The 16,600-nt window shown below is 46.0% G+C and overlaps 2 protein-coding genes across 2 annotated transcripts in view; both read right to left on the minus strand.

Moving 5' to 3' along the window:
• aacs (acetoacetyl-CoA synthetase) overlaps positions 1-2,303 on the minus strand; it is a 50,245-nt gene extending 47,942 nt beyond the window's left edge. Inside the window, exons 1-2 of the mRNA XM_088618791.1 lie at positions 2,064-2,303; positions 763-866 (exon numbers count right to left, since the gene is read on the minus strand). Of these exons, the coding sequence (XP_088474917.1) occupies positions 763-866; positions 2,064-2,196 (237 nt within the window). The 5' untranslated portion in view covers positions 2,197-2,303. The remainder of the gene's footprint in view (positions 1-762; positions 867-2,063) is intronic.
• A 9,686-nt stretch (positions 2,304-11,989) lies between these two features.
• bri3bp (bri3 binding protein) lies at positions 11,990-15,602 on the minus strand. Its single transcript, XM_088618328.1, has 3 exons — positions 15,275-15,602; positions 14,016-14,118; positions 11,990-12,546 (listed from the first exon to the last, which is right to left on the minus strand). The coding sequence occupies exons 1-3, from the start codon at positions 15,452-15,454 to the stop codon at positions 12,131-12,133; spliced, it is 699 nt and encodes a 232-aa protein (XP_088474454.1). The 5' UTR covers positions 15,455-15,602; the 3' UTR covers positions 11,990-12,130.
• Between the last annotated feature and the right edge of the window lie 998 nt (positions 15,603-16,600).

Raw genomic sequence — 16,600 nt, forward strand, 5'->3', positions numbered from 1 at the left:
TAAAGCACTTCTGACCTTACAAAAGACTGGGAAACATTATCCAAAACTTCACAGAGGATGTATTAGGTGTTAAAATACAGTTTCCTAAACATTCATGTATTTTCTCCATTCCCATATTTAAAATATTAGCTTTGGGAACCTAACACCGTTATTTAAAAGCTGCTCTTCAGGCACAGAGCCATTCATTGTAGGAATACACTTGTAGCTGAGAGAAATAGGTCTTACTTCTAAAAACATCGGACATTTTTGCAAACGAGAAGAATCATCTTTCTCGCTTGGTAATTGAGCAGCTAATTAAATCCACTGTAACACTGGCACCTTCTCTAGCCTTTAATCTCCATCTACCCAAATTAACAAGATGTGTGTTTCAAATTGCCTTCACTGCCATAAAAAACTCCCGATGAATTATCGGAATTACGCAAATCTACAATACGACCATTTCACAATGTTAAAAATGACGGACAGACAGTAGCTCATTCCATGTGATGTTCCTGGATTTTTTAAATAACAAATCCTGTCTACTGGGACAGCCAGTGACATGAAGGCAGTCACTGGATCTCAGGGTCTCGCTGTGATATTCCCACAGGCCCTGCAGCCTGTGGGAATGTAATTTTTAGGGAAAGGGAAACATTATTGTATGGGTGAAAAGGGGTATTTTTAGGATGAGTTTTTGTTTCTGGTCTGCATCAGAACTAACGGATAATTTTGAATCCGAATAAACTTCCCAGTTTTTCCTCCCACTTCAGCAGGAGGTGTACTCACCTCCTCGTAAGTCTGCGAGCCGACGATCCCACAGAACTTCCACACCTCCGCCCAAAACTCCGGATAGCTCTGCACCGACCACTGGTACAGGTCACTGTAGTTAGCTGGGGGAAAGACATTTCTCTTGAGAGGTATACCACGGTGAAAGACGAAAAATGCTGTGATGATGATAATAATAATAATAATAATAATAATAATAATAATAATTATTATTATTATTATTATTATATAATAACAATACTTATATAGCTCTTTTCTGGACACTCCACTCAAAGCGCTTTACAGGTAATGGGGATCCCCTCCACCACCACCAGTGTGCAGCCCCACCTGGATGATGCCCCAGTCCTCTCCCCACACACCAGCTATCAGTGGGGAGGAGAGCAGAGTGATGGAGCCAGTTCAGAGATGGGGATTATTAGGAGGCCATGATTGGTAAAGGCCAGGGGGTAATTTGGCCAGGACACTGGGGTAACACCCCTACTCTTTTCGAGAAACCCTGGGATTTCTAATGACCACAGAGAGTCAGGACCTTGGTTTTACGTCTCATCCGAAGATACATTTTTAGGTAGGTGTACTTGCACTAAAAAAGGAGTAAAACTAGAAGTGATGTAGAGCACAGATGCACTAGGCAATTACAGTACTCATGATTCGACTGCTGCTGTAATCTACTACGACTACCAAGATGGAGTGCCAGTTTGGTGTGCATATTGTGCATACTTCTTAAAAGCTGAAGGAAGCCTGTGCTTTCAGCCAAAACACAACCTGCTGTACACGTGTCTATGTAAATACGTGCACACCGGGCCAAGGTTCTGCTTTGAGTCCGATTCCAGTCTTCTCCATCCCCGCTGCGATCTGAGCCGCAGAGGGGCACTCGATTGCGTAAGAGGCCCAGACTGTGCCACTCACGTACGACCTCATCGGAGGCCGGAATCTGCTTCAGATTACCAGCCTGAAGTCGAGTGTTTCGTTTCACACAAACAAGAAAGACATAAAGGCCGCGGAGCTGAAAAAAAAAGCACATGCCACCGAGAGGAACCGTGTGCATTGGATCCACGCGTGTCGCTCAATCGGAGGGTGCAAACTCCTGACAGCTGAGGTGCTTGTACACCGCGGAGCTGAACGGATTCGGGTTCTGTGCTTTAAAAACGCAGAGGCCATTAAAAATCCGTGCGTCAGCCCTAAGGTTATATAAAACTACACATATGAAACACAGTGACAGTGCAACAGTGGTCCACAGGTGAGGACACAGGCTGCGTGACATCACCTGCGTCCCGAAACAACGCCTCTGTGTCCGCACTCACCCAGACTGAGCCCGAAGTCCCGGTTCACCTGAGCCCTGAACCTGTCCATCTGCGTGTTTTTCTTGGAGTCCGGGTACCACAGCACCTTGGACTCCATGATCTCCTCGCTCACTCCCTCCGTGTCCTTGGACATAGCTGGAAAGCGCCTCAAGTCACTCCGGCAGACCCCGGACAGCCCCCGGTTTCATCGGGACTGAGGCTGCACTTCCTTGACAGCTTTGCAGTAAAACTGCTGTTGACAGTCCCTCCCACCGAGAGCTCCGCCCTCCGCGCCCAGCGCGTATCCTTACCCACCGCGAAATAGACCCAGCGTGCTCCGTGCTGTCTTAACTCTTCTGTAACGTCTGAGTCCCCGGTTTTAGAGGATAACGAGTACATCTTTATTTAATGCGCGTTAAGCTTAGTATGACAAAACACCGAAGTGTTGGAAGGCGTAAATGAGGTATCAACAGCAGTTTTACAACCTCGTATTATGCTCACGGAGACTCCTAGACTGGCGCCCAATGATGTGATATCTTAGAGACATTTTAGAGGGTCACCAGATCCATCAAAAACGAGTTACCCCAAGGACCTCTCTTAAACCTGGGAATAGTATTACATATTAGTATTATATTATAACAGATTAATTTGCCTGAGGGACCTGTGGTCTGGCAGTACAGTAATGAAGTGAACCTTCCCATCTTACATACACAGCAGATAGAGACACAGCAGAACGCTGGGTTAATCTATGCTGACTCTTGGGTGGTTAACAAAGCATGCATCTTGTCAGTAACCTCAGTTTGTTCCTGCAGTGCTGCACAGTGTCTCTAACATTGTACGCTGTAGCAGAAACCAGTTGAAAACTATACACAGTCTAAACAGAAATATAGACAAAGAAGTCAGAAAGGCGCTGCATCTGCTGTAGGAGTTTCCGTTATCTGACACTTAAGGATTGCCTAATACTCTGGCAGATGAGCTGTCCACCGCTGTCAGCACTTGTGAAGAATGACCACAGCTTTTCCTTTCAACCTTCCTCTGTTGGAACATAAAAAATAATTCCTTACACTTCTATAGCTCTTTTCTGGACACTCCACTCAAAGCGCTGTACAGGTCATGGGGATCCCCTCCACCACCACCAGTGTGCAGCCCCACCTGGATGATGCGCCAGTCTGCTCCCCACACACCAGCTCTCAGTGGGGAGGAGAGCAGAGTGATGAAGCCAGTTCAATGATGGAGATTATTAGGAGGCCATGATTGGTAAAGGCCAGGGGGTAATTTGGCCAGGACACCAGGGTTACACCCCTACTCTTTTCGAGAACTGCCCTGTGATTTTTAATGACCACAGAGAGTCAGGACCTCGGTTTTACATCTCATCTGAAGTAAGCCGTCTTTTTACAGTACAGTGCCCCTGTCACTATACTGGGGCATTAGGACTCACACAGACCGCAGGGTGAGCGCCCCCTACAGGTCCCACTAACACTTCTTCCAGCTGCAGCCTTATCTTTCCCAGGAGGTCTCCCCTCCAGGTACTGGCCAGGCTCACACCTGCTGACCTCCAGTGGGACTGCCAGCTGGGATTTGGAAGGTGATGTAGCTGCTGGCTGTGATTGACTGGAGCTGATTGGAGTGCAATTGATTGGACTTTGCTATTGCTCTGAATTATACATCAGTAATGAGCAGTATTGAGGTGAATTTGACATGAGAATAACTGGAATTACTGTGAATGGGACATGTCAGTAAGTGAATTATTTAAAGCAATAATAAAGAAAACAGTGTACTCCCAGCGTTGAAGCTTCTGTGTGGACAGAAAGTACAACTCTCTTCTTTACTGAACATTTAATCTTTGCACTGTGCGAAAGCTATTTTACAAACTTTTTAATAGACTGCAATAGCACAGTAATGCTACTGCACCACTTCAATGTATGTGTTGATCGGGTTTTTACCTTGTGTAATGCATTGTTTTAGTGAACAGGATCTCAAAACTAGCTGTGCCTTTAAAAACTTCAGCGCTGTGCAAGCTTGCTGTTTGCGTGGTCCTCGCCTGTACCACGGCGGAGTGATACTGCCTGGCAGCACGCCACACTCGGGCAGACCTCTGATTGGTGCGGCGTGATGATGGTTCCACATCAGCCGAGGAACGCATAGTCCGCGGGCGTGACGGACCGTCGAGACCGAAAGCCAAACCGGCCAATCAGAGCCCACTTGCCCACCAGCGCCCAGTCACTGCAAGGAGCGGAAAGGGGCGTGACCAATCAGAAGGCGAGAGGCTGACAGCCTTTAAAGAGGTGTGCCCAATCACAGTACAGATGCCACGGAGGACGTGGGTGCTTTTTTGTGTTCAATTTGTGGTGAATATTATATTACACCACGCGAGGTTTGATCAATTTAATGAGTTTTACTGGTTCAGCTAAATCGGGAATGTTTCACATTCAAAGAGCTTCGTTGCCCTAACAGGTTAATTATAGTGTTGCCAAAGTAGAAACACGCAATATTTACATTTACAGTAAAAAAAAAAAACATTACTGGAAATTTACAGACGTCGCATAAAACATAATTGTTAGACAGGCTCACTGTCTGCTCTGCAGGATGTGAAAGGAGATCACAGACTGGTCTGCAGCTCTGTTGAGTTTCCTTCCCTAAAAGGAGCGGACGTTGTTCCGATTCAGGCAGGTGTGGGAATTTTGGGCTTAAACTAATTATTTTAGGGACAAATGTTTGTCTAATCCCAAAGTATTTCTCAAAGTGCAGAAGAAAGTGCATTTCAGTCTCAGTTTCTCCCTGCTGGCAGTGGGAGCACAGCCTGTCCTCTCTGGGCAGCCAGGTCTGCCTGTGTTGCCCAGTTTCTTTAGCCAGGCTGTGGTCACTGAGCCTTTACTTTGTCGGAGTCTGTTTCTCCTTGCTGTCTCTTACCCTGGTCAGCTATTCAGATAGTGTGTATTGTCTGTTTAGGGTCCTGTAGTGTTCCAGTTTGTGTTGTATTTGTGTGTGCATGGCCCAGTTGATAAGGTAGTGTTGTTTGGCTTGTGATGTGGTTGACTTTGATTGGTGTTGTTTTAGTTCTGCTGTCCTGAGGCTGATTGGTGTCAGTGAGCCTCAGGACCAGCTGGCTGAGGGGCCCTCCCATGTCTCAGCTCTGAGCTCAGCAGGGCCTTATAGTGGTAGGAGTTCTGGTCATTTTTGTTAGCTGTAACCAATATTTTATTGCTCTCTTTTGTATATTAGTAGTGGGCTAATAAAAAAAAAGAAATAATGCACAATGTTCAACTGTGGTCATTGATACATTCATTTAAAATAATTTCTAAACTACTTAATTGAACAAATAATCTGCTTAAATGAAAAAAGTTCCAAGTGTGTAGAAATTAATGATTTAAGGGTGACTCTGAAATGTGCTGAATTGTGCCCGCACAGGATACATGCATATACACAGGTTTAAAATAATTCAATAACTGACCCAGATGGTATAAATGTGCAAACACTAAACAAATAGTAAAAAGTAAAGTCAATGTGATAGTTTGTTAAAATGCTACACAATAATTTATGGAGTCATTATGAGCACTGTTCAAGCTCATTAAGAAATCATATCTCAAAGTGCGTCCTTCGTAATACGACTGTTATCCATTCATCTGTTCCAATATGTACTAATTTCTATAGCAAACGGTGGTGTCAAGTGACAACAGTGACGTTCTTCCTATACGTCTGATCAACAACCCTACACATTTTCAAACCACATACCAAATGCCTGGTGTTAAGGAACCCTCCTTTTTTTCAATTTTCACTGGTTAATGAACTGATTGTGCTGCACTTCCATTTTCTTGAAGACGATCATAATGTCAATTTCAGATATTAAACAAAAGGTTAAAAAATGCCGATAAGGTCTCTGAAGTCCCATCTGAGCCAAATCAAAGTCTGATGCTCCGATGAAGAAATCCTCTCCTGCATGCAGCCAGCATTCTGAGGTAACATTGTGAAAGCTCCCTCAGCTGACCATGAATTAATCAGTGCCAATATTAACCTCAGAGAGTCACCACAGATGTCTCCCAGAGAATTCGTCATGGTGTAATTGTGTTCTAAACTGAGTGGGTTGGACCACATATCTCTTGTTTTATAGGCTATCAGGATGTCTCCTTGAAAGAACAAATGTCCCTTTTGTCTTATAACTACTGTGCAAAGGTTTAGCGCTGATTTAATTCAGATATAGACAGGTCGAGCTGTCATGCACTTCACATTTATTATGAGCAATATATGTTCTCAGTGGTAAATCTGAAAAGAATCAAATTGTTGAGGGGTTCAGGTAGTGTAGGTTTGGGTTAAAATGAAGACATTGTGCAGACACCCAGAAACTTTCTTCAACACTCAGGGTACAGCTGGAACCTATGAGAATTTTCATCCTGTACTTCTGGTGCTATAGATTTTGTCTGTGACGCACAATTGCTGTTTTTTTATGTCTCAAGACATTGTTTAGCAAAGTGCACCGTACTGGCTACCTAGAACAGAAGAAAGGACACAAACCATAGGCGGACAGTCACACTGGCCTGGTTGCCAGTAGCTATGATTAAAAGATCTCATCCAGCTGTGTCTTGAAAGAAGCCAGGGTATCAGCTTCAGCAACATGACTGGGCAGCTCGTTCCAGACTCCCACTCCCCTCTGTGTACAGTAGAGCCTCCTGTCCTGACTTGAGGTCCTCACTCTGCTCTGTCTTGAAAGAAGCCAGGGTAACAGCTTCAGCAACATGACTGGGCACCTCGTTCCAGACTCCCACTCCCCTCTGTGTACAGTAGAGCCTCCTGTCCTGACTGGAGGTCCTCACTCTGCTCTGTCTTGAAAGAAGCCAGGGTATCAGCTGCAACAATATGGCTGGGCAGCTCCTTTCAGACTCCCATCAAGCCTTTGTACAGCACCATGGCACAGGAAAGCAGGTCTAAAAAGAGTCTGCTTTTGGCACGACCAAGAGGGTTACCAAACCGAAGCTGTAGGTAAAACTGACAGGTGTCTCTGCCATGAAGCGGAAACCAATTGGAGCGAGTCTGCATGATAAATATTTAACTTGAGGCTCACAGAGCCTGGGTCTAGACCACTATGAGGTGGCTATGTGCAGCCAGTCTGCACACTGCCAGCATTACGAAACAGCAAGCTCTGCATGTTCATTGGCTGGGTCTCATTGACCCATTCTCACTCTCTTCACCTAAGTAATTCATTAGTGCCCCAGTGTGAGTAACATACCAGGCTCTTATCCTTGCTTAACCTTGTGATTCAATTACATAAATATAGCACAGATAACCACAGGTCCTTTTTTTTTGGTCACTGATTCTTTGGACGCTAAAAGCTCATCTTTCTTTTGAGCTGAAAGAGGCAGGGTGCTGCTTTTTTTTGTAGTTTATGCAATTTAGCATTAAATTATTAACAGAACTGGAGAAAGAACAAGATTATTACCACTAACAGCTTTTGCAAGGAAAGGCGAAGTACAAGTATTAATGATAAAATCTTAAAGTCCTTTTTATTCATCAATTTCAGCTGCTCAGGTTTCATTGTAAAATGGCACCTAGAAGAAATGTCTCACAATGCAAAACTCATAACACGCTACAAATTGACAGCAGGCTTCATGTACACGTCATAAAATCACAAAAGTACTGAAAAATATATAATACAAAAAATCATAACACAGTATTACCATAAAAATAAATGTACAATTATTATTGGCTAGAACATCTCTTCAGAAACGTGTTCACATCAATATTTCACTGCTGCATATGATTGCATATGAACCCATTCGTGTGGGCAGTGGTGTGTGTAATGTAGATCCTGGAAAGAAGAACAAATCTACATCAGAGAATGCTGCCTGCAATTTGTGTTCCCATCATTGTGCTGCCTACCACACATCTGAGCTGCACTTACAAAGACACTGCATCTGCATGTGGGCACATCTGGTATTTTAACCATTGCATTGCAAAGACACTACATTAAATACCAAAAAACACACATCAGCCTATGTACAGTAAAACAAGTCCAGTGCAGAAGGGAAAAAACAAAAACAGGAGTCTTTAGTGTAACAGATAAAGGTTAATGTTTCGTGTTTTTTTTCCTTTGACTCCAGTTCTTTAACCGATGCTAAGCCGTAATTATAAATATACAAAGATGTACTGTGTGTAATAAAAAAACGCTTTACTGTATTAAAAAATACAAACAGAAGCAGAGTTAACCTCTCAAGAACAGCTATCTTTTCTTTTTTTAAAAAACCTTCAGCTGTGCCCCTCTCTTTTCCCTCCCCCTTGAATAGGAGAAGACAGTAGTTCAGTTAAATGGCTGGTGTGCTGATAATGCCAAGAGGCGTATAAGAGAAAAACACACACACACACACACACACACACACACACACACACACACACACACACGACGGGCGTAACACTGCACAGTGAAGACAGGGTCTCTGTGGACGGGATTGCGTAGGAGGAAAACCTCTGACTCTTCCATGTGACGGTGCAGCCGTGCAGCCAGTGGAGAAGCAGATAAAACCCCAAGATGTGCAACAGCTGCATGTGGGATTGCTCTGAGAAGGAAAAGCCTACGACTGGCCAGGTCTCCGAGACGGGGAGTCCTCTCCTCCAGTGACCATGTGGACGGACTTTGTGACCCCCTGCCCACCCGCCCCCTGCGTCGCACAGGGGAGCTGAGCACATTGAAGCTGGCCCCTTTGTTAAGGGGACAGGGAGCCATATCTAACACCCAGAATGCACCCACCTCCTGGCCTGCACTGCTACTGACGTCTGTGGCCAGCTTGCAGGACTGTACTGTGTTCATGGTCACTGTTTAACATTCCTTTTTATTAAAACAAAAGCAGCTGTAGAGGAAAAGAGTGTTGGTCCCATTCCTAGCTGCTTAAAAGACTCTTAGCACATTAATGATGAAAAAGGAATATGCGAGTGGCTGTTTACACACATTACAATCTGCACAAACCACTCAGTTTTAGATTCTATCATTCGCCTCGTAATCAAAAACGACTGCAAAGTGACGTTGAAGTTCAGCAGTTTTATCTCCAAGCTTCAAATTCTGTCTCTGTGCACAGTATGCAAGTCGGCAGAAGGCTTTTACTTCCTTGTCTATTCTGAGCAGCATTAGACTCTTAAGTGCTATTTTTCCTCCCAGATTTTCTCAAGTTTTTTTAAAGCAGTAAATTAGTTGAGCACACACTGGGGCACAGCCTCGGGGTTCAAGATGTTTCATGAGTTGAAAAATGAAACTATGCATCAGGCAGACACACTGCACATTGGCCACAAAACATTTAACATATGACGTCGATGGACATGAGATGCATGCGGTGTGTAAATATCATCTTAAATGAGCGTATGATCGTCCAATTCGCAGTCACACTCTTTTACAAAAATTAGAGAATCAGCAGGAAAGGTTATAGCCACACCGAAATACAACTGGACCAAAGCTCTTTTCTTAACCTTCCAGTTAATTCCTGAACCATTCAACCAAATCAGGATTTCAGACACTATATATTTTCCATTTCTTCTAAGATGTCAATTTGCTTCTGTTACGGGATGACACTAGTGACCTGTGCAACATTTTACAATTTTCTAAAGAAGCTCCTCAACAAATCCTGGTAACCTGTGAACATAATAGCTTATATTGGATTCAAGAGCTGTCTGCACAAAATTAACTCTACCAACCACACAGGAAAATACATTTTCCTGAAATGTACAATACTGTAGATGCATGCTGTCCATTCTCCATTTATAACACTACACGTAAAAAAAACCCCAACAAAACCGTATATAGATCCAGGCCTGAACTAAATCAAAACTTCAATCCAGCGCCAGCTGGCCATTACAAACCCAACACTTCCAGGGTCTGCACAGTGAGAACGCTCCACCGGGCAGTGGGTTTGGATCTTGGAACTGAGAAGTGGACTAAAGTTCTGATTTACTCCTCGTCCAGGCCTCCTCAGGGGCTGATGCAGTATGGTGGAAGACAATGTCCTTTTTCTGACATGGTTACAAGCCCCCAGGAGCTATTGCTTGCAACAGCAGTTGCCATTAAGAGGTGTAATATGCAAAGGGCTTTAGTGACTCTGCTATGTTTTTCTCCCTGAGATCAACAGAAGTCTTCCAGCACAGCGACCAGACCCCCCCCTCCCCCCTCCCTCCCTCCCTAGGCCCAGCCACGCTCTCCATTCAGCAGCTAACAAACCCTCTACTGGTCCGCGATATAGAAAAAATCCTGATATTGAAAGAGATATTCTGTATTGCTACAATGGAATGGTGACAGTTCCATCCAGACTGTTTGGCGTTTTTTTCTCAATATTGGTCAACAAAAGTAGACAGACTACGAGTGTCCTAAATCCAGTGTTCGAGCACGGGGAAGCGTGCGCTATCCGCATGGAGCATCGAAGGAGTTTGCGTCTCCAGCGGCAGCAGACTGGGTCTCGGCCTCGACGCCCCACGAGATTCCCTCTGGGAAGCCTGCTCCTGCTCCCAGGCCTGAGCTGAAAGGCCGGTGCTCCGCGGGCAAGCAGGAAAGCTGTCGAGCCCGTTACACTCGGCTAAAACAGCGCCAGCACTTCTGCGTTGGCGCGTGGAACCGGCGAGCGCACAAAGAAATCAGGGCTACCCCTTCAAAGAAGAGAAACCAGGTTCCTGCTTGTTTTCCACCAGAGCCCAATCCAGTAGTTACAAAAAAAAGCTGTTTTTTAAGGATGGGCAGTAAAGTTCCACCATTTCCACCCTTTCTCCCCTGATTGTGTTATTTAAAATGCATGTGACAAGACCACATAACGTTTCAACTGTGACCCCCCTTCACCTGAGGGTACTTAGCCTGCTCCTACAGAAACACATCCAGTGCTTGAACAGTGGTCTGACCGGTATCTTCTCAGTCCCGGGAAAGGAGCCCGGCCTGCTGTGTTTGAGCAGCAGCTGAGTCCCTGTGCGCTCAGAGACACAGCATGGCTCTCCTGGCTCCCATCTTAAATACAGGAACCAGCACAGACAAGCTGCTCACATGTCACCTACCCAATATGTAAGAGGTGAAGTCAAAATGGCACCAGTGGCTGATTGAGAGCTCAGCAGTGTTTTATTTTTTGCAGCCCAAAGGGCAATTGGTGAGTAAAAAGACTGCCAATGAATTACAGTGAGAAAAGGGTAGGTTGTGATGCTCATAAGTTCAACTGACCCTAACTGAGGTCTCTCTTGCAAAGAGAGAAAGCAATTCCCTGGTTTAAATATGAGAACATTCTTGTGAGGTCTGAAAGTTCGAGAAAAGCAGCACGGGGCTCATGTTGTCGTTATGTGGTCTTAAAAACAGAAGAAAAACAAACAAACATTACAACGTCTCCACCAAGGAAAAAGCCAAGAATATCAGATAACCTTCTGTGGTACAACATCTACACGGCCACAGACAGGGTCACCAGCAATGTATTATCAAGGTACAGTGCGACATAAAAGGATAATGCAACTTAAACCATGCAAACACCAAACTGAGAGAGTGCAATGCCCTATCACATTATACCACACACTGACTCTTCCAAACTACAGAGATTCGCAATCTGGATTGTGTTTTCATAAACATCAAGGTGTTTTAGAAAGCAGAGATTATTTCAGTACAGTAGTAGAAATCCCATTAAGGGCAGGATTTGGCAGGTGGGACTCCAACCCCTCCATCAGCCCCATTTCCATCCACCCCTCTTTATCCAAAACCCATACAACAACCCCATCCATCCCTCCATCCAGCCCCAGCTGCCCTCTGACCCTTTTACACCCCAACCACCTCCCAGTCTTCAACCCCTTCATACCCCACCCACCCCTCCACTCCACCCACCACTGCCTGGCGTCCAACCCCTACACGCCCCCACCCACCCACTCCATCCACCACTCCCCGGCGTCCAACCCCTACACGCCCCCACCCCTCCCTGACCCTTAACCCATCCCCCGTCCACCCCCCCCCCCCAGCCTTCAGCCCCTTCACACCCCCAGGCACCCCTCCATACAGCACTCCCCGGCCTCCAACCCCTTCAGGCTCCCTCCCCGTCTGCTCCATCCCTTTATCAATCCCCCACCGGGTGTCCAACCCCTCCCCCCCGCCGGCTGCTTGGTTACTGCTCGCTGCCGCGGTCCAGGCTCTCGATGACGCGGCTCAGGCGGATGTTGAGCAGGCGGATCTGGCCGTCCAGGTGGTCGATCTTGTCCTCCAGAGAGCTGCCGCCCTTCCTCCAGTAGGAGCCCACGGGCCCCGTCATGAAGTACACGGCCATGACGAAGCAGAGGGGCAGCACGGCCCGCTCGGGGTCGCCCTCGAACTTCTGCAGGATGTAGAGGCAGGAGAGGGCGAAGAGCACGACCCGCACCAGCCAGAAGAAGCGGCCGAACGCCACTTGCAGGAGGTAGAACAAACCGCCCAGGAACAGCGAGAGCAGCCAGTAGGCCACCACCACAGAGGCCACCAGCAGCAGAGTCCGGGCTGGGGAGCTGGTCAGCGCAGTCTGGCTGAAGTAGTAGGTCAGGTTGGACGCTGCAGGGGAGACCAGAATTCCAGCGTCAGGGAGCAGCCTGTCCTACAAACCCAGCGACAGCACTTCTGGGAATGGCACTGAACACTAGAGTTATTTCTGGGACAAACCTGGACTAATAATATCCACCTCTGTATCTACACAGAAGATTGGGAACGCAGGACAATGACAGGCTGGAGGAACTGGACCTCTGTTCTGAACAGAGGAGACGAGGAGGGAACCCGATACAGGTACTCCAAAGCCTCAAACCAGCACATTTTTCCTGAATGAACAGTGAAACACAAACCAGTGGAAATAAATGGAAGCTGAAAATAGGGGGTACTCCTTTACCCAAAAAGTAGTGGGGGTATGAGCAATTCTAGAGCAATGAAATAATTAATTAATAATTAACAAGTCCTTTTTCCTCCCCTCCTATCAAAGCCAATACACTAAGTTGTGACTAAGTGTCCTTATACTGACAGATATCGAATAAATGTGGAGCAGCTCAGTGCAGGACACAAGACAGGTTTATGACAAATAAGAGATACGGTATGGCTGTTTGTGCAAGAGACTGTGTGTGTTTTTGTTCCTTTTTTTAAACCCAAACCAAGTTGTGAAAACGAGCCTTATCGCCAATATCATCACACTCAGGGTAGCTGAAAAACACACTTCCTCCACAGCGCCCCCATGAGTCCGGTCTGCATGAGGAAGTGAGATGGTGTTCTGCTCTTATGCGCTCCAAGACTTCTTCGACCTAAGATGAAGCAGCTGTGGGAGGTGCCGTTGTTTGATTTGGGGAGGGGAGAGTTGAAATTAACGTGACAAACGTCTTTACAACTCCTCTTCTAAGGACTTCCTGCCTGCTGTGGAGAGGGGTCAGGACCGTCTGCGATGGGCTAGAATTTGCCATAATTAAAAACCCGGCAAACAGGATCTTAAATCTGTCGTGTCCTTCGAATCCTAAAACTCGGCGTCGAGCTTGTGGAAGTACAACTGGCACTACTTCTCCAAAAGCGCTCTGAACTCCATTGCACAGCAGATACAACTAATGGAGCACTGCACACACTGACCAGCCAGTCTAACATGTTTGTCAATCAGAGTTAGGACATCATGTCATTAGGGTGGAGATTGCACATCACTGCAGATAAGAGTTTAAGAGAGAGGCTATTCAGCTCATCTGGCCTGTTTGGTAGCGTGCAGCTAATAGAACCCAAGATCTCATCCAGCTGTTTCTGGAACGATACCAGGGCATCAGCTTCAACAACATGGCTGGGTAGCTATACTCTCACCACCATTCGGGTACATTAGCACCTTCTGCTCTCAGTTTTAAACACACTTCCACATACTGTCCACCTGGACCCTCATTAGACTTCCCCTGCATGGATTTACGACACATAAGGAAAATGTTTGTGTTGGAGAGTGTATGGCTACTGGGCATTTTAACGCAGAGAGAACCTGTAACATATGCAGCGAGGAAAAAACAAAAACTTACAGTCAATTCCAAGAACATCGAGAAGATCGGTCCATATCTTCCATATTGTGTCCAGGAACGCGTCCACACCATAGACGAAGCGCTCGGTTGTTTTCGAAAAGAACTGAAGGACAAATGAGAGGTTAAGAACATGAAAGAGGACAACGCGTCTCTCACACAGCCCATTTTGTTTAATCGATCCGAGGATGTCATCCAGCTATTTCTTGCAATGCGGTCTTCAACGGCATAACTGGGCAGCTTGCTCCAGTCCCCCGCCACCCTCTGTGTAAAGACATCACCTGTTCTTAATTTTAAACGAGCTTCAACTCAGTTGATCAGGTTTGTGTCCTGTGGTTGGCTGAGATGAGACAGTCAATGCTCACTGACTACCAGGTCAATTGGCTAATGTAGTCAGTGAACCCCAACCCTGGCCCCTCACAGACATTATCTCCTCCTGGGGGTTCGCTCTAGCAGGTGAAGCAAGATTTAGTTAGGTCAATTAGCTTGGCTTCTCGTTAACATCTATCAGCTCTCTACTCATACAGGACCCTGGTCTGATAACGTTTTGTAAGTCATTTGGCACGGCGAGATGTATATTATTATTGTTGTTGTTGTTGTTAAATAAAAACAATAATATTAGTTTTATGAACACTGCAGTGAAGCTCGATTTTGTCCCCAATGCTTCCCAGTCTCGTGATGGTTTCAAGATGTAAAGTATTTCAGTTGTTTCCGATTTGTACAGGGCCGCCAGCGAGACATCACGCGAGAGACAGTTCCGCCTTTGACCGATTCAGACGAGACAAAATCGTTCATCCCCCCCGAAGTTTTCTGTGAATCTTAATTACTGCCAATGACATCACAGCTTCAATCCAGTAGGGAATTTCCCCGTTCCTCGTAGGCGCTTTAGCGTATGTCTGAGAACGGCACTCAGAGAACTGTATTTTGGAACTTCAGATGCGGTATATTGGCATTTCCAGGTCAGCTGCCAACGCTGTGAAATCGGAAAACAATCAATACAGTCCTCAGCCCTGCAACGCCGGGGAGGTTAAAAAAAGGAAGCAATAATAAAGTGCATTAAAAAAAAAAGATTTCACATTGTTGGGTACATCCATGCACGCATTTCACGGGCCAGCCCGACTCATTCAATCAATACTGGCGAATCAATGATCAAAATGGCAACCGATGCCCGTCGGTCTCCGCCGCGCGATCCTGACCCCTCGTATCACCGTATCTCGCGCAACGGTGCGTCGATCGAGAACCGGGGGGACACGCGCACTGACCTTATGCAAGGCTCTGATGTTGTCCTCTCCGAAGATGCTACTCAGGGTCTGGTAAAGACCATTCGCCGCCCTTCTAAAACTGTTCTGGCTGCTGGAATCCTTCCGGCTCCGAGCCGCTTCTACACACTGCAGGGATGCGAGGAGAACGGCGATTATGGCAATCAACCTAATTACCTTCATGACTTATGACTATCAATAGTATGCACGTATTTTTTTTTTCTTTCTGTAGAGGTAAAATAATTAGCTGTACGTTAAAAAAAAAAGACACCACAGCAGCAATCCCGGAAGAACGTGTTTCCGACGAAATGGTTACAATGTATTCAGAACTTCCGCCTTCCTGCAGAGATGTGAACTCTGACACCTGGCGTTGAGAATAGGAATAGCACCCCCTTTCCGCTTCATAAAAATCTGGTTTTAATGTTTGTAAATCTAAATGTTTCGGTTGAGTGTTTATAATAATAATAATAACAATAATAATAATAATAATAATAATAATAATTGCTTACACTTATATAGCGCTTTTCTGGACACTCCACTCAAAGCGCTTTACAGGTAATGGGGATCCCCTCCACCACCACCAGTGTGCAGCACCCACAATGATCTGGTCAACGTGAATGTCAATGTACCGAATTGTTTTTTGAGAAACCGCTAATATTTTTTAAACGGCAAATTACGACGGGCTTATTGTGTCGGGTTTCTGTTTTAACTTCGGTTAATGGCGCAGTTGTGTGACATTTATAACTGATTCTGCACAACTTCGTGGATCTGCCAGCCTGGGGAACCTGTCTGTACGTAGTGAGTGTTCTCATCCTGTCTGTGGACTGTCTGTGTGGGGTCTGTGTGTTCTCACCCTGTCTGTAGACTGTCTGTGTGGGGTCTGTGCGTTCTCACCCTGTCTGTGGACTGTCGGTATGAAGTCTGTGTGTTCTCACCCTGTCTTTAGACTGTCTGTGTGGGGTCTGTGCGTTCTCACCCTGTCTGTGGACTGTCTGTGTGGGGTCTGTGTGTTCTCACCCAGTCTGTGGACTGTCTGTGTGGAGTCTGTGCGTTCTCACCCTGTCTGTAGACTGTCTGTGTGGAGTCTGTGTGTTCTCACCCTGTCTGTGGACTGTCTGTGTGGAGTCTGTGTGTTCTCACCCTGTCTGTGGACTGTCTGTGTGGGGTCTGTGCATTCTCACCCTGTCTGTGGACTGTCTGTGTGGGGTCTGTGTGTTCTCACGCTGTCTGTGGACTGTCTGTGTGGGGTCTGTGCATTCTCACCCTGTTGCATGTTGTGTTGGCTGGGGCTGTATGCCTTTTAGAAACATTTCAAAATTAGATACAAAG

This window comes from Lepisosteus platostomus, chromosome 24 (genome assembly GCF_059453375.1).
Source record: "Lepisosteus platostomus isolate fLepPlt1 chromosome 24, fLepPlt1.hap1, whole genome shotgun sequence".
Lineage (NCBI taxonomy): Eukaryota > Metazoa > Chordata > Actinopteri > Semionotiformes > Lepisosteidae > Lepisosteus > Lepisosteus platostomus.